Consider the following 19187-nt stretch of genomic DNA (forward strand, 5'->3'; position numbering starts at 1 on the left):
CAAAAGAATCCCGTAAAAGTCGACATAATTTGATCGAAAATTCAGTTCTGATTACGAACAATGAGATAATTCAAAACTCTTACTAGTAATGAATACTATTATTATTATTTGCTCTGGAACAAGTATACTGTAGTCAGTACTTTTTCGCCATCTTCATATTTGAGTGTCGGTACTGGCAAATAATAATTGTTAATTACGAAACAGTTGAACTATTCTATTACTCATTCGATTAGTGAAACTTGGACACGACACTTCAATATTTATCTATCAATATCAAAAGTAAGCGATAGTCTAGTAAAACTTGATATTTATGCAAAACAATTAGGAATAGTACAACTCAGTACGAAGACATGAATTTGAGTACACAGAAAATTTAATTACTAAGCTTAACCAATCAGAATGGAGCAAAGGTCTTGCTCAAAGTTTAATCAGTGAAAAAAGCATTTGCGATGATCGTTATTGTTATATCTTGTTAACTTGTATCCCAACCGATATATGACGTGACGACGTCACCAATCAGAGAACAGTGGACTGTCTACCGGACCAATTATGAGTAAACTCGTACGAGCAGTCTGAAGTCTATATCGGTCCTTGCTTCCATCCCATTTCTTCCTTCAAAGTCTAAAACAACAGATGAATAGCGAATGGAGAGAGGTGAAAAGGGTTGCTCAGGACAGTATTGAATGGAAAGGGGTGGTTAGCGGCTCAAGCTCCTCCGCGAAAAATAACAGGCGTAAGTAATTAAGTGCATACTGTTTGTCTTATAATTTGCCCATAATCAAATGTTATCATTAGCACTGTTGATAGCTATTTGTCACATTCACAACCATGGAAAGAATTTCGAAAACTTGAAGATGAAATTTTCCTTAGATAGATTTTCTCTCATTAGCTTGATGATGCAATGATTTTGAAAATGAATGCGTTTGTGAAATCAGTCCGATTATCCCGATCGAATACAAAATAACACCAAGTTCTATCGTTTCTGTTAAACAAATTGAAGCTAGACCACCAGGAAAAACCTGGAAGCATTGGACGGCCGTTTCGTCCTATTATGGGACTCCTCGGCAGTGCGCATTCACGATCTCGCACTCGTGAGATTCGAACAAAGGACCTACTAGTCTCGCGCTCTGGCCGTCCAGTGCTTACAGGTTTTCCATGGCGGTCTAGCTTCAATTAACTCACGCTTTCAACTACTAAATCTCCACAAAAAACCCCCTTCTATCATTTCTGTTAAATCTTGTAAAAATGTCAAGGTGAAAATTATTACTTCTTCAATCTGAGTAATAGATATCTGACCATTTTCTTAACAAAAACAAACTTCTGTTGACCTCAGTTCTTTACAGTAATATCAATGATTATTATACTTTGTTGTTGTCTATCACCGCATTCCATCTCATTAACCAAACAATATGGTATTCTTTGTTATGTAGAATGGACGTAATATGAAGGTCGGTTAGAATAAGAAACATCACTTTCTAATAATACGTTGTGCCTATTTGGCTGACATTCACCAACACACACAGAGCAAGTATGAGCGAAATTCTCATTATACAAAAGATGACCACTTTTCTAAAAACAAACTTTTTGACTGTCGATCAATAGAATGTCTTGCTTCAGCTATGAATGAATAATGTAACAATTTACCATCTAATTTCAAATGAGTTTCGTGGGTGTTTTTCATCGAAGCATCTAGTTTACACGTCCTTAGTTTTTCAACCTATGGAACTCTCATTACTGATCCCTAGTCTTTGAGACTCGATTAGTTGTAACTTTCTGTGTATATTTGTCTATGTGACTGTGGTGAATCATCCTGACTGCATAAGTTTGTGGATGATATCGAATATCGACCACCGCAGGTATCTAGATGAGATATCCTTTTTTATAGAACTTTGGCACTTGTTTTTTTCCCAAATCGTCTTGAATAGAAGGTGAAGCATGTTCGCAGTTACTTCAATGTCTGACTTAGGTGTTTCAGCTGGTATCTTGTCAGGTGCTGCTGCTTTCCCATTCCTGATTTGTCTGAAGAACATCTTGATTTCTTCGACCGTTGGATCTAATTGACCGGGTGTCTTTGACTGAATCATATGATAACATAAAAGTAGCTGTATTTCAACGCACATAAGTTTCATATGAGAAAACACTTCAACAATTGCCAGTTAGGAGACAAAAGACCATCACAGCTGTTAAGACACATGAAACATTTAGCAGGTTCATATAAGGTAGATGAAGCACTGCTAAAACAATTGTAGTTTCAACGTCTACCACATAATGAAAGGTGAATTTTCAGCGTATCAGAAAACTCAGTTAACGTCGATGATTTAGCGCACATGGCCGACGAAATGATGGAAATTTACCCTGAGAGCCATAGGGTAAACTTCGTACAACCCTCTGAAACAGCAGATACAAGTTGTTCAGCTTTTTTCCAACAGCAGTTAACGCGACTGACGAACCAACTAGCTGCATTACAAACAACAATTGCAACAGTTCAACCTAGACAACGCAGATCCCCTTCCAGACGGAGATCTTTTTCCAGACAGCGTTCTCCTAAACAAACCTCCGAAGTCTGTTGGTATCAAATAAATACGGCACTAAGGAACGGCGTTGCACACCCCCTTTAACTAATACGGAGGACCAGGGAAACGGCCCGGCCAGACAATGTTGGCGGCGCACGTTTCAGGCCACTAAACAACCTGTCTCTTCCACATCCGGGATCGTATTTCTGGCTAGGACTTTTTAGTCGTTACTGGAGCAGAAATCAGCGATCGTTGTGTTTAGTAAATATGTATATTATCAACTATAACAATAGTAAATACAAGCAAACGGTATCATCACTGAGATGACTGAAAAACTTTTTTTCTTTTAAAGAAAAAATCACTTTCCAAAAACAACTACACTAAGTTTTACCAACAACCAACACGTACACACAAACACACACATACACTTCACTTATAACCTTCTATAAATAAAATAGTGAATACAATGAAAAATAAGGTGGAATGTGTGTGTGTGCATATATCCTGGAAGATTGGTAACTGGTGGGTAAATAGATGTATATTAATATATGGTAGTCAGTGTAAAACATAACAAACCAGCCAAAGTTCTTTCACACAGCATAAATATAGTACTAATAATAACAGTAATAGTAGTGTTAAATATGATCTTTGAAAAAGAGACGAACAGTCTAAGGATATGTTGTCGATTACATCATCATCATCATCGTTACTACGACAGATGAAACAACAGTGTAATGTATACTAATATTACTGTTGCTATATCTACTAATAATAAGGCACATTCATCAAATAAGCAGTAAATACATAGATGAGAAACTCCGCCTGCAGCTCCTTTTAAGTTACTGCCGGTCCCAAGCCCGGGTAAAGGTGGAAGGTTGGGCATGGGGTTAACGACCCCATCCTGAAGAAACACTAACTCGCTAAAAGAACACTAACCAGAAAAAATAATTCAGACCATTTAAACTCTGCCCTGGGAGTTGAAGGAATAAGCAGATATGAAAAAGATGAATAACAACTGGAAAGAACTGGAAAAAATATTGCCCAGGACAGAGTTGGGTGAAGAATGCTGGTGGGCGGTCTATGCTCTTCCCCGAGGGGTAACAGGCGTAAGTAAGTAAGTAGGTAAGTAACGTAGATAAGAGGGAAGGAAGTAGACAAAGTTAGAATGAACAAGAAAATTGGAAACAAAGCCTGAACAATGTGATTATTACTGTATTGTATTGTAATTTCTTCTTGTTACTGTATACCATAGGGACTGTTGTATATGAAATAAAAGTGACTAAAAGTTAAAATGTGTTGACAGTAAACAAAAGTGGTCGGTTGAAGCTGAACAAGTAACCAGGAGTTTAAAAAAACAAGATCGATATCAACATATGGAAGACATTTCCTTCCTGGATAGTGTTAAATTAATTGGTTGATAAAGAAGTACATAAAAATGAATAAAAGCTAGGGGGAATACAAATGGAAAAAATACAAACAAACTACAGCTGTATTGATTTGGTTTACTTTTAGAAGTAATTTGGAAAGCATCCGAACACATATAGGGATAAGGGAAAATCAACACTTCATTGGTGTTGTTGTTGTGGTGGTGGTGATGACTTGATTTCTTTATCCAAACAACTGACTTATTCATCTCTCTCATTCAATGTGTCGTATTTATCGATTATTCAGAGATTGGATTTTTAGAATTCTTTGATGATGTCGCTGAAAAATTGAGATCAGTATTTATTAGAAATGGCATCATTTCAACTTGGCACAGTAATTGATGAAAGTTATTCAATTTAAAATGGACTGAGATATGATTTGGAAGAAGACTGACATTATTGTTACGTTCTGTAGATATTTGATTATTGTACTACTTAAACGAATGGTATAGATGAGTATCCAACTTTTCCATTACAGTTTCTTAGTTATTCTTAATCTTTTTATTCACGTATCAGTTCGGATTCTAGTATAGGAAGTATGTATATAGATATCCGATCAGACGAACGCAGAACGTAACAATAAGCTTAGGTAAAACAAATAGATTATGACTAACAGTGAAATCCAAGACGTGCGTTTCGTCCTACTTGAGACTCATCAGCTGCATGCACTCGTTGTGAGTACCAAAAACTAAATAGTCTAAATCTTTTCAGAAAGGGGTTTTGTGGAGAATTTAGCAATTTTATATAGTTAAGATCATGAGACAATTGAAACTAGACCACCATGAGAAACCTGGAAGCACTGGACGGCCGTCTATCTGTCAAGTGCTCTGGCGGGAGACTGATAGTTCCTGAGTTCGAATCCCACAAGTCGGGATCGTGGATGCGCACTGCTGAGCAGTCCCGCAACAGGACAAAACGGCCGTCCAGTGCTTCCAGGTTTTCCATGGTGGTCAAGCATCAATTGGCTCATGATCTCAACTATATAAATCATTTCAAATTGAGTCAGTAACTCTAAGCTTTTAATAAAATTCCAGTTGGATTTTTTGACAAGTTAGAAGAATAGCATTGAAGAGACTGTGGTTTACATTTTGATAGATTTTCCCTTCTGTTTCTTAAACCAGTCATTCAATTATATCGACGGTTCTATTAACTAATTCTTTCTACTTATATGAAATCTTTTTTACTGCCATCGAAGTAAGTGCTTCTATGAATTTGGTGTTCATCTTATTGTGCTAATCAAGTATAACAATTTGAACCGATGCACATATGTGCCTGATCCTACGTTGTAGCCGACCGACGGGCAGAAAGGATTTGTTGATATTTTTTTAATTTTTAGCAGTTTGTGTAACAGCTCAGTGGTTTAAAGGTGTAGTGCTCAGTATAAGACATGAATGTACTGAGTTTGATACCCGGTGGGGTCTGCAAGGCCTTTACCATTTTCAGGCATTACTGCGCCTTCGGCATACTATATTTTATGTACTTCTCACTTTAAAAGCATCTTAATCCATGCGATACTTTCAATTTAAACCCTATACAGTTTCCTCAGGCAAATCTCTCGGGTAAATGGATAAACTTAAATGAATTATAAAAAGCTCAAAAGTCACTAACTTCGCAAGGATAATAGTGTATATATATACTAAATGAAGATAATGAGTTACATTGTTATCTTTCTGTAACCGCTAGTCAAAGGAACTTAATGACTCGTTATCTTGATGCTGGTCATTTTCCTGGTCATTTAGTAAACGGGCTACTCCATGGTGGAAAGTAATTTTCCCAAAACATTTAATCTCAAGTGTATGGAAGTTACTTACAACTGTCTATCATGAAAATGTAGGTGTAGCACAAATAGACCGTCAAAGCAGATCAAAAACACAAATACAGTAAGAGGTAGAGATTAAAACATAGTACATTCAAGTTCGTAACATTTACACACTAAACAAATGGAAGTCACTGGAAACATTGTAGATAACTTTAGCAGAGAAAAAAGAGGAGCATAAACTTTCTACGAAGAGTGTTTGTTTGTTTTTTCTTTGAATGTTTGGGATTAAAGCCAGTAAGTGAATTAATGACAGACTATAAGGTTCGAACTCTATTCTACTTAATTTAGTTAGTAAGAGACGAGGTAGAACCTGACATAAACTTCTCTTAGCCATCTTCATTGATCAACTACAGGTTTGTGCATTTAAATTTAAGCTACAATGTTTATCTGAGGAATAGAGATTCTACAAGCCAGTGGCTTAAATCATAATAGAAGGAACAGGGTTCGAATTCGGAATTGTAAAAATTATAAATCTTGGATATTCTAACAATTATAATTACTGCTTTACAAATGTATCCAAGGTTACCAATAGTACAAAAGTGAATGTACATCCCCTATTCGTCGCAGAAACTGGATCTCTTTGTTTTGTTTTCTGAGATGTTTATCATAACTGCATAAGTCCATTGGACTAATTACACATTATTAATATGGTGTATACAATAAAGAATGATGATTCACAGATTACACAGTATAAGTGAGTCAATTTTGATGGTATTGTTAAAACTGTTGAATGGATACTAAATGAAACTGAATGACCAAATACAATTTTGTGCATTCAAATTGGAATCAGTAAACGTTATATGGAGTAGAGTTGTTGGAGATTTGGGAGAAAGAAAAGAAGCTAGAAAACCAAGACGTAATATAAATTTATGAAATAATCGACTGTAGGTTACAGCCATGTTGGTAGGTGCAAATTATCTGATTGTGATCCGTGTGATCAATAGCTGAAAACGTTGAGCGATGGCTCGATTAAAATGATATAGATGTATTCACTTTTTCTTTCCCTTGGATCATGAATTCAAGTCGTGGGTCAAGAACAAATTTATATTGATGACTGTACTCAGACGTAATAGCAGTGAGGTGTTTCCCTCAAACAAGCAGAATCTTCAGCATTGTTGTTTGTCTACAACATAAGTAGAGAGGTAGCAAAAGTTGACCCTGAAATAGCACACCTTACGTTGCCTAATGGAGTTCTCTCACCGCATGCAAGGCCTTTTGAAGTACAGATCTAACTCATTCAAAACTACTCACGAAAAGTCGTAATCGTTTCTTGAGATCTGTAGTTACGCTGTCAGGTAGCTAAAATAACCATTAATCCAGTATCTTTTAAAAGAACTTTACGAAAAAAGGAATTTCATCTCCCTGTGTTAAAATGGCATGTCAACTTAAACTGGTGTACATACGTATCGGGTTATATGTTCCATTTGACTGACTGACTAACTGACCTTAAGAAGAACTATCCTTCCAAGACGTGGGGAACTGGGAAGTGAAAACTACCTTCATACATCTAACAACACAGAAGATTACCTCAATTATCTGTGCCTTATTTCACATTAAATTTCTTCTGATACATGGGAACTATCGGCTACAAACTGACTAATAATCGAGTCATTCTTTATTACTAATATTAATATTACTTTAAATAAAAACACAATTGATCACTACAAATAGTCAACAACTTACCACCTTCAATTATACTACAATCTAATTTTAGTTCATTCATGCTATCTGTACAGTGAATTAATGAATTCGAGGAACAATTGAATTCATTGTGTGTGGAACTACTCTTTCCAATTGTCGTCTTTGTTGCTGTATAGAGTTCAACATTTCCATCCGTTTTATGAGTATTATTACTATGAGAACCTGATTGATTTGTTGTACTACTATTTAGATTAGTATTATCATTATTATTTTGATGAATCAAATTAGAATCTTTCATTGAATTGTCAACAGTTTTTTCCTTTGTCTTCTCTGCCTCATGAAGATGATGATGATCGTCAACATCATCACCAGGATGATGATGACAACAACAAGAAGTGGAAGACGCAGTAGACGTCAGTTCTTGTTCATTTTGTTTAGCTTCCAAGTTTTGTGATTCCTTCTGGCATCGTTGTGATTTTCTTAATTCATTCAATTGATCTTTTAAAGCTCTACATAATCCACTAAGTTTTTCTACTTGTTTCTTAGCATTCAATGATTCTGACATTTCTTTTTTATGCTGTTCAGCTAATTCCAACAAACTACGTTGACTAACTTCCCATTTACCTTGCCATGCAACTGCTTCACTCTCACTTAATTGAATACGTTTACCAAGCTGAAAATGAAATATTACAAGAAGAAAAATCTGATTATCACGTAATCTAATTTTAATAGGATTTTCATTTAGATCATGAATTGATCAATTTTAGACCACCACTGAAAACCTGGAAACACTGAACGGCTGTTTCGTTCTACAATAGGACCTCCCATCAGTGTGTGTCCACGATGCCGCACACATGAATCTAACTCAGCACCTAACTCGCGCACGAACGCTTAGTTTCTAGATCATTGAGCTGACACTCAACGATAAAAATGTCTAATTTCAACTAATCCATGATATTGTGTCACCATCTTCCATTGTCTGAGGTCGATAACTGCCTCACACCCGACACGGATTAGCTCCACTGATCACGGATTCTCACTAGAACTCCAGGAGTACCATTTTGAAGCTAATCACTAGTGAGCACATGGTAATTATCAGTATGGAGTTGTGGAGATTGTTGACTTTTTGATTGAGATCATGAATCAATCAATGTTTCCAGATTTCTAGTAGTGGTCTAACATTGATCGATTCATGATCTCGATGAAAAACTCAGATGACAATATGATTAATTTACACTATATAATTTATGATATAACAGTTTGTATATTCTTCTCGTTGTTGAACATTAAAATTCTGAAAATGACCAGTCTTTTGATCGAAATAACAATATCAAAGCAATGTGCCAAACAAAAGCGTAGGTAAAACAGTTAACAAATGAATTACTTGTTCATGTAATTCCAACGTCCGACTCACTGCCTTCTCTTGGCACCGGTGTTGTTTACGAAATTGAGAGGACGAAAAGTGAATGTCCGGCACTTTAACCGGGTTAGTGGACACGGAAAGTTCGCCTAGGTGGGTTGGAAAACCCTGATTCCAAACCAATCGGTGCACATGGGCTCCAGTATCCTGAGGAAACAAATGGCGTATGAACCAATATTTGGTCACCGGCTACCATGGGACTGCATCTCCTTACGATGCTCCACTGCCTTGTGGATCAGACCATTAGGTCAAAGGCTCGGGGTGTGGCCCCCTAAGAAAAGCACCTGCTTCAGTTTGGCCACCTGGGGCAGTATCACAGCCCTCACACAAATCAAAGGAGATTTGTGCGGCGCATATGTATTCGGTGACCCTTTCTACCAAAATTTATGTGTTCAAACAAATAAAGAAATAACAAATCTTGGTACAACATTAGAACCGTACATTGAATACTTCATTTGTAAATTTCCATCATTTGTACGTCACATTAAGCGTGATTCTTCCTATTCACAATTCCTTTCTATTTCTGCTTCTATTCTCATCAACTTGATGTTCTTAGCGTTCTGCTGCCAGGGTTTCCACTTCCCACCGGTGTTACATACTACTTATGTCGAAAGACATAAGTAGCATACACCACAGCGTTATTAAATGGTTATTTTTACCGAAATCTATCAGATTTAGATTGGTTTCAAATGGTAGAGGCTATAGCCATATGGATTAATTAAAACATTAATCGGAGCATTGTACGTATAAAAAGGGAAATACGTTCAGTCTCTTCTACTTTAAAATGGTCAACAACAAATCCAATAGGTCAAGATGACCTGATCTAACTAATGTGTATAGAGTCGTCAACTTTTTCTTCCACGCACTTTCATAGGAATTAGATTCATCTTATTCAAATATTGTTGTTAATATGTTCATATCTTTACAACATGATTGATATTATTTTAGTCTTGTAAACAAATCAAGGATTTAACTGGTACTCATTTTCGCCTACTATTTCATACTTATTTATTTATGTAAACACCAGATAAGCACCAGATAAACATGCGCCGCACAAATCTTTGATTTGTGTGAGGGCTGTAATACTGCTTGGGTGCCCAGACCGAAGCAGGTGGTTTTCTTAGGAGTCCACACCCCGAGCCTTTGACCTAAAGGTCTGATCCACAAGGCAGTGGAGCATCGAGAGGAGATGCGGTCCCATGGTAGCCAGTGACCAACAATTGGTTCATACACCATTCGTTCCCTCTGGATACTGGAGCCCATGTGCACCATTTTATACTGAATATGTATCACGCTATATATATTGCGTAACATGTGATCAAACATTTGATCTGATGTATGTAATTACACTATTATTTCTTTTATCCTATGTTATTATAATTTATCCTTCATAAGTAATTTTACAATTTGATTTCACGTATAAACTTGTTCAAGTACATAAACCTTGTGAAAGCTCTTTACTCAAACACTACCAGTCGAGTGAGAGCTTATGGATTTTGACAACTTACGTCACCTATGGTGAAGACGAGATATCCGTCTATCAATTAAAGGACGAGTATATTGCGCAGAAGTTCGCTCTGTTCTACTTTACGGCTGTGAAACGTGGCTATTAAAAGTAGAAAATACTCGTAAGTTACTAGTATTTGATCACAGATGTCTTAGAAATATTGCTCGCATCTGCTGGGATCACCGAATAAGTAATAGTGAGGTTAGACACAGGGTATCAGAGAATGATGGTAACTCAGTTGATGAGGTCATGAATCTTCATCGACTGAGATTGTGGGGCCACATGTTCAGTATGCCTGAACACCGATTACCACGATGCGCAGTTTTGACTAGTATTGGCGATGGTTGGAAGAGAGTAAGGGGCCGTCAAACTAAAGTATGGCATCCGAGCTTGAAGTCACTAACTTCTAGTCTGAGCTATGTTGGCAGATGCAAACTACTTGGTTGCGGTCCGCGCGACTATCGTAACCAATGGTTGGAGACTCTAGGTGACATGGCTCAGGATCGATCACAATTACGTAGGAGTATACACTCTTTATCTTCCCTTAAACCTTGAGATTAAAATTGCTTCAAAACTTTCTTTCTTCCTATACTATATCCTTATATACAATCTTTCTTTTATATATTAACACCACTAAACTAACTACTTCTATGCATATATGTGCCTGGTCCTACGTTGTAGCTGACTGACTGACTGATAAACTTATTCATGTTAACATTACATCAAACTAGTCAATTCGACATTGACAGTTTTAGTGTGAAGGAATTTGTATAGATTGTAGTATTTTCACAGTTGAAATTATGAATCAATGTTAGATAACCGGTCGGCACGTGAAAGCACTGAACGGTCGTTTCGCCTTAGTATTGGACTCCTCAGAGGTGCACATTTATGACTCGGCACCCGGAAATCAAACCTGGAACCTTCGGTCTCGTGCGCAAACGCTTAACTTCTAGACCATTAAGCCGGTAGACATCCGACGATGTTAACAATTAACTTCAATTGACCCATGATCTTGTAAAACTGAGACATAAACCATTTACTGATTGGCTTAATTCCTTAAGAGACATATGCATAGAAAGAATATATATGTATATATTGAAAAAAGAAAGACATTTTTCTCACCTTCTCCATTTCCTCTTTAGCAGTATCAAACATTTTTCGACTATCTGACATTGTTTTGTTGAATGATTGATATTTCTCTTTATAGAATACAATCTGTATGTAGGAATTGATGAAATGAGAGTTACCCAAAAAAGAGAAAAATGAATGAATAGAATAGAAAAACGGAACAAAAGTATCATAAGTAAAAGAAAAAAAAGAAAAATGAATAAACAAATCGGTAACCTATTGAAAATGTAACTTGATGTGTTATATCCCTTGGAGAATTATGAATGGTAACCATTGAGGACTATTTATAGACCAATATGATATGTATATTTCCTATTGTATAGTTGTTAAGTAACTAAACTATTCATATTCATGTTCCTCTTATTATAAGCTTTATTTTGACCTATAGACCATTACTCTGCGATTTACCATTCTTGAGTTATCCCCAGTCTATTGATTACTGTTCCCCCTATTCATAGCCACATTTGGCTAAATCTTGTACAAATGTTATTTTCTATTTTATTGGTACGATGTGGTCTGTTTGATTGGTATATAAACCCAGTATGTTTGTGAATAATGATTCATATTGCACAGGCTGTTATTTGGTGTTCTGGACTTAACTGACTGGGCTAGGCAGATAGCAGCACTGATAAGTACTCAAGACTGCTCAAATGGCTTTTGTGTATCATTGCTGCGATGGGATAATTCGCTCTTCTCTCATTGGCGGGCATCAGCATGTTCATATAGCAAACAGGGCATGCACGCACTCACACGTTATAATAGATAAATACATCCAAAGTATATAACTGTACTAATGAGAAACATGAAAACCACTTCAATGGTCATAAATTAGTTATTAAGAAAAGGTTATAAGTCAAGGTTAAGGTTTTCCATATAAATTGACATTAGTTATCAGGTAAGAACTTTAAGCTTCAATATTCTAATCGTAACAAATCGAATAGTACAGCAATAATGGGTCCATTTATGTATGTTGATCAATTTCACCGTATTTGTGTAACTTGGTTGTATTGACTGTACTCATATGTCCTTAACTTTATTCACACGTCAACATGTATCGGTAAAGTTAGGAAATATTAATGATACCACTTTTTTTCAATTTATTGATAAGGGACATAACATTAGAAAGGAAGATTTCAAGTTCTTAGTAATCTATCCAAAAAGGTGGAAGACTACATTTACTCTATACATAGTTGAAACAAATGGCATCAATTTCAAACAATCTAACTTATATTCATTTAGTATTGTTTATTTGAATCTTCCCATTGTTGTTTAGAACTGCAACTGATCAGTCTCTTTGGAGTGAAAGGTATTGCGTTCGAGTCCCAGAGTGAACATTAACTCTAAGATGCAGGTACATCCAGCTGACGAGTACGAAATAGGACGGAACGCGCGTCCTGGATTCCACTGCTAGCCACTATCCATCTTCGATTATCAATGATGTTAGTTTATTTTTATTATTAGTAATATGTAGTAGTCATAAATTAATCGACGTGAAATTTGTTATATTCAATAAATAGTCTGGATGAATTCACCTTTAATATTTTATCAACTGTAAAATTAAGAAATATAATAATGATTTTGTATTTATAACTGTAGACACTAAATCCGCCTGTAGCTCTTCTAGACTTACTGCCGATCCCAAGCCCGGGTAAAGGAGGAGGGTTGAGCGTCGGGTTAGCGACCCCAATAAGTAGAAAACCTATTCGCTAAAAAATCATTACCCAAGAAAATACTATTCAAACCATTTTAACTCAACTCTGGGAGTTGAAGGAAGAATTATGACTACTCATGATGAAATCCGAGTTCCTTCGGAAATCACGAGATCGATGCCCCTTGTAACAACCAGAGCAACAGTTTTTATAAGTACATGGAACGTCCGGACAATGTGAGAGACCGGAAAGACTAGTCAAATAGCAATGGAAATGAGGAGATAAAAATTGGCAGTACTTGGAATCAGCGGAACCCATTGGACCTATGCTGGGCAGCTAGGCCTGGGTACGGGAGAGATGCTGCTGTACTCTGGTCACGAAGAGGAAAATGCTCAACACACTCAGGGAGTTGCTCTACTGCTGTCCAGAGAAGCACGAAATGCACTCGTGGGATGGGAATCTCTGGAGTCCAAAATTATCAAAGCGTCATTCAGGTCAAAGAAGGAGGCGATCACAATGAATGTTATCCGATGTTATGCACCCACCAATGATAGCAACGACAACGATAAAGATCAGTCCTATGACAGGCTGCAATCAGTCATAGCGAAGTACCCCAGAAAGGACCCCACCATCCTGATGAGAGATCTAAATGCTAAAGTCGGAGTGGACAACACAGGATATGAAGATATATTGAACGACATGGACAGGGAGCGAGAAATGAGAATGGGGAGAAATTTGCAAATATATGTGCATTCAACAAATAGGTTATAGACGGCAGGAATAATATCGTCAATACAATTCATCATTTCATTTATTTGTGTAGTGCAGAGGTTCGGCATCGTGTGTTCGGGCGCAGAGACGATAATTCAATTGGTGTCACCATCTTGAAACACCGACTTCGGTGGCTTGGACATGTTTTACGAATGTCGTCCCAGAAACTTCCACGTCGTGCATCATTTGCCGACCCTGGGACTGGTTGGAAAAAGCGGAGAGGAGGTCAGTGTATGACATGGTGTCGTGGCATGAAAGAAAGTTGCAAAGGGCTAGCTTCTGTTGGTCCTTCACGACTCCCTGGCTGGGGTCCGAGAGATGGTGCGACACAGTGGCTAAAGACGTTATCAGATATGGCTCAGAATAGAAGCCAGTGGCGATCCTGCTGCAACCTTCTTTTACTTTCTACATAAAGAATGGTTCTAACTTTCTTAACTGAATAAGTTTTCTGGTTGTACATTTCAGTCCGCCTTTTCTTTTCATCCCTTCTCTTCCTACTTTCATTATGTTGTGTGGCGCATATGTACCTGGTGCCCTTTTGTACCAATATATATGTGTTTAAATAAATAAATAAATAAATTATAGGCGGCACAATATTTCCACACAAACACATACATAAAGATGCATGGATCTCACCGGACCACACTACAGAGAACCAAATAGATCATATTCGTATCAACAAAAAATTCCGAAAGACAATGGAAGATGTGAGAACCAGGAGAGGAGTTGACATAGCTTCAGATCACCACCTGTGGCCAAGATGAAACTGAAGCTAAAGAAACACTGGACAACTGGAGAAACAGCATTACATAAGTTCAATACAGCCTTCCTTCGAGATACTCACAAACTTAACCAACTCAATATAAATCTCAACAACAGGTTCCAAGCTGGTTGATATTCGATCTCATTCTCATGGAACTATGAGACAGCTTTCCGCAGAGATTCATTTGCGCTGGTTGCTTGAATATTCTCATTGATGTTTTGGAATGAAATTTATTAGTCTCCCTAACTGGCATATGTGCTTCCTGGGAGGATTGCCTCGATAATCTGATGTTGGTGTTGGCTGACAATTGTTTTGAGTTGCAGATGTTCTTCAGTTGTAAATATGCTGCTCTTGCTTTGCCGATCCGCGCCTTCACATCTGAATCAGATCCACCATGTTCGTCAATGATGCCACCCAGATATGTAAAGGTTTTCACATCCTCCAAAGCTTCTCTGTAATTTGATTGGTGCATGCTGTATTGTATCGGAGAGTCTTGCTTTTCCCTTTGTTTATATTGACATACTGCTGCTGAGGCTGCTGATACACTGGCCGTCTCCTGCATTTGTGGTTGCGTGTGTGATAGAAGAGCCAGATCATCTGCGAAGTCCAAATCGTCCAGCTTCATCCTAGCTATCTATTGTATTCCTTACTTCCCTCCAGATGTTGGCGTCTCCATAATCCAGTCAATCACTAGGAGAAATAGAAAGGATGAGAGTAAGCAATCGTGCCTGACACCGGTCTTTACCAAGAATGGGTCAGTGAGTTGTCCTCCATGCACGATTTGGCAGTTTAATTGATCATATGAATTCAGTATGACGTTGACTATCTTCTCAGGTACGCCGTAGTGTCGAAGAATACTCCATAGTGTTATCCTGTGCACTCTATCAAATGCTTTCTCGGAGTCAATGAAGTTGATGTAGAGTGATGAATTCCATTCAATTGATTGTTCCACAATGATCCGTAGAGTTACGATTTGGTCTGTACACGGTCGTCGCTTATGGAATGCAGCCTGTTGGTGTCGAAGTTGGGAGTCTACGGAGTACTTCATTCTGTTTAACAATACCCTGTTGAAGACTTTTCCTGGTATTGAAAGAAGAATGATGGCCCTATAGTCATAACACTTGCTGAGATCGCCTTTCTTTCGTGGTTTCATCAGAAGTACCTCTTTCCAGTCTGCTGGTACTTGTTCTTCATCCGAAATCCTACAGAAGAGAATGTGGAGTATCTTTGCAGTTGCTGCTACATCCGCTTTCAATGCGTCTGCTGGAATGTTGTCTGGTCCTGTTGCTTCGCAACTCTTGATTCATCTGGTGGCCATGCTGATCTCTTCAATTGTTGGTGGGCCAACATCGATTTGGAGGTCCGTGGGTGCTGCATCGATGTTGGGTGGGTTCAGTGGAGCTGGTTAATTCAAGAGTTCTTTGAAGTGTTCCATCCACCTCTTTCGTTGTTCTTCAATGTTAAAGATTACATGGCATTCCTTGGTTTTCACTGGTTCTGGTTTACGGTAATTTTCAGCGAGTTGCTTTGTGGTATCATACAATTGTCTCATATTGCCTTATCTTGCAGCCTTTTCCGCTGTCATTGCTAAATCTTCCACACAATAAAGTTTGTTGTCTCTGATACTCATCATCACTTGCTTGTTTACTTCAGTGTATTCCGATTGTGCCCTAGCTTTTTCTGCTCTTGTTGGCTGGATGATATTCATTGTAGTGCCCTCTTTCATTGTTTTGAAGGAGGCTTTGGTGATCCTGGGTCCATGAGATTCCCATCCTATAAGTGCATTTTATGCTTTTCTGTACAGCAACAATGCCACTTGTGTACCTCAAACTATCCGTACGTTAAACTCTCTCCTATTGTTTGTTCGATCCATTAATGCCTTTTGCTCCTCTGAAAATGCATTAAATGCTCTAGCGCCTGCAAGTGTATCTTACTCCACAAGTGAGATTATCGGAACTTTAAGTGTTTAACCTCTTACTTGCTATCATTGTTTTGTTGTTCCGTGCTCTTTGCTTTAATCTTACTTACTCTAGTTGTAGATAATTATCAATAACTCGCTCTGGCACTGGAAATAACCCTACAGAACAACGTTGATTAAACATCAGGCTATCCACTTAAGAAAAAATGACAAGTTAACTGGTGTTGCATTGGCTTGCCGTGATATATGCCATATTCAAACTATTTATCAATTACTAAACCAGCAAACATAAAACTTTCTTATATTTCATGTTTGCTCTCTACATTAAATGTTGATTTTTATAACAATCTGATCATGCCTGTAAACTGGTGTGAATTCAGTAAATATTATTTTCAGAATATATTGTTATTATTATATGGGGCATTTTTTTCTTCACAGCCGGAGTATAACAGCAGCTCCCCTGAAGATAGTCGTTTATGTCCAACCTGCGTCCAATGTGTTTGATTGATCCCAAGCACCCCCAGGTTTTATTAACTCATTTCTGCAGCAATTCGGAAGATTCTCTCGATCTCCCACATAGTCCGGACGTTCCATGTACCTGTAAAAATTGTTGCTCTGGTTGTTAGAAGGGACATCGGTATCGTGACTTCCGTAGGAACTCAGCTTTCATTATGAGTAGTCATAATTTCTTCCTTCAACTCTCAGAGTTGAGTTAAAATGGTTTGAATAGTAATATCTTGGTAGCGTTTTTTGCGAGTTGGTTTTCACGGGATGGGGTCGCTAACCCGATGCTCAACCCTCCTGCTTTATCCGCGCTCGAGAATTATTGAACAAGTTAGTGACTATTTAGACTTAGTAGCTCAGTGGATAACATGTAGATTTTGAAAGCGAAAGGTATTTGGGCTTTAGGTCATAGTGTGAACGTCAATACTAGAATGGAGCTACATCCAGATGATGTGTTCAGGATAGGACGAAATGTGCGCACCCTGGATCCCACTGAAAGCTAGGACCGATCTATTATAAAAACCAGTTCAGGTCAACATGTGAAGTGACTTTCTATAGCTATGTGACACAAAGAGTTTATGCATTCAAGTTACCTAACTTCAATAATTAAGTAGTCAATTTTTAGTGAGAAATTGTGACCTTTTAATTGAAACCATTCCAGATAAATTGGATTATTGGATTTTAAATGAGTTGTTTAGTTGGATAGTAGACGCTGTTGAGAGATTTAAACATCCTAAATTCCCCTTTACCAACTTACCTCAGTGTATTGGTAGTTAGCTACATATTATAATTAAACAAGAAACAAATCGTGCAGCTCAAATCTACTACTTGGACCGATTTCTAATGGTGAGAAGGTGTATCCACAATTTCGGGTGAGTTGATAATTCCTGTGATATCTAAACCCCAATAGCCCAGTTTGAGACGTAACCAAGGAGTGACTTTCAAAACAACTTAATGTAGAATTTCACACCATGATTAGTGTATTGCCCTTAAAAGAAAGAAGGACAGAAGGAGTCAATAATGTCATACAAATTAACACAATTTCTACCTGTTCTTTTAATTTATCTTCGATAGTTTTTTGAATTTCCAGACGATTCTTTAAATATTTCACTTCCTCCTCTAATGCAAGAATTTTCTGTTGACTTTTTGCTTTTTCCTGATCCAATAAACATTGTGCCTTGTTTAATTTTGCTTCAGATAATTTCAATTCTAAACTACGTGTTTCCATAAGCTGTAAGAATGAGTGAAAATATTATGAGGTATGATAAAAACTATATATATACACGTATGTGTGAGTATACTAGAACAAGCATTTACCTTTTCTATGGGTAATATAATAAACCTTGAAGCTTTACATCAAGTATTTAGATTTGAGCAGCTGGGTAGTATTGACAGATGGTCTCAGGAGAATTGAGTATGAATTCAAACTACGTGCAAAAACCCTAAACTCATCACCCATATTATTGTGTCAGTAGAGTTAAGTTATACGACAGAAGTTAAACTAATTACTGAAGGAGATATTCAAGTCTCTACTGTGTGAAATGTAATTTGATTCCATAAAGAGAATTTTTATACTTTGAAGTAACCAGCTCTAATCGTAATGTCATCTGATCGTCCCATATACATTTGTTTAAAACTAGTTTAACTACTTATTTCATATAAAGTAGTTAAGGTACACAGGATGTAATTACTTAATCTTTTGTTGAGTTTCAACGGTTTTCATATACAATACTTGAGCTCTCGACCGAGAAGAAAATCCTTTACAAACAACATATTCTTAAGCTTCGTTGATTGGAAACTAATTTCAACTAAGCAATTCAACAACATACGGCCTACCAGAAATGTTTTCCAACGTCAATTATTATAATTTCTCGGTGAAGCGAGAGGAAACTGATTGGAAACAATCTGGAACAAAATAATCAATGGAAGCCATAAAACTTTTAATTTTGAGCTACTAGGAACCTAGACGCTTTGAGTATAGGATATAATTATCTTGAGGATCCCGTAAATGGAGTTCACTACCTCCCCACATGGCGTAGATTAATAGTTGATAACTTTATGGTTTGAGACCATGTTCTATTTTGGCTGTTCCTAATCTTTTCCCAGCTCACTCCTACCCTAATGGACATA

General features: G+C 37.3%; 1 protein-coding gene across 1 annotated transcript in view; it reads right to left on the reverse strand.

Moving 5' to 3' along the window:
- Smp_210140 (putative cortactin) overlaps window positions 1–18285 on the reverse strand; it is a gene marked incomplete at both ends in the record, with an annotated part of 63417 nt that extends 45132 nt beyond the window's left edge. Inside the window, 2 exons of the mRNA XM_018797798.1 lie at window positions 11447–11539; window positions 18106–18285. Coding sequence (XP_018652804.1) covers window positions 11447–11539; window positions 18106–18285 — 273 coding nt within the window. The remainder of the gene's footprint in view (window positions 1–11446; window positions 11540–18105) is intronic.
- Between the last annotated feature and the right edge of the window lie 902 nt (window positions 18286–19187).

This window comes from Schistosoma mansoni, chromosome 5, assembly GCF_000237925.1.
Source record: "Schistosoma mansoni strain Puerto Rico chromosome 5, complete genome".
NCBI lineage: Eukaryota > Metazoa > Platyhelminthes > Trematoda > Strigeidida > Schistosomatidae > Schistosoma > Schistosoma mansoni.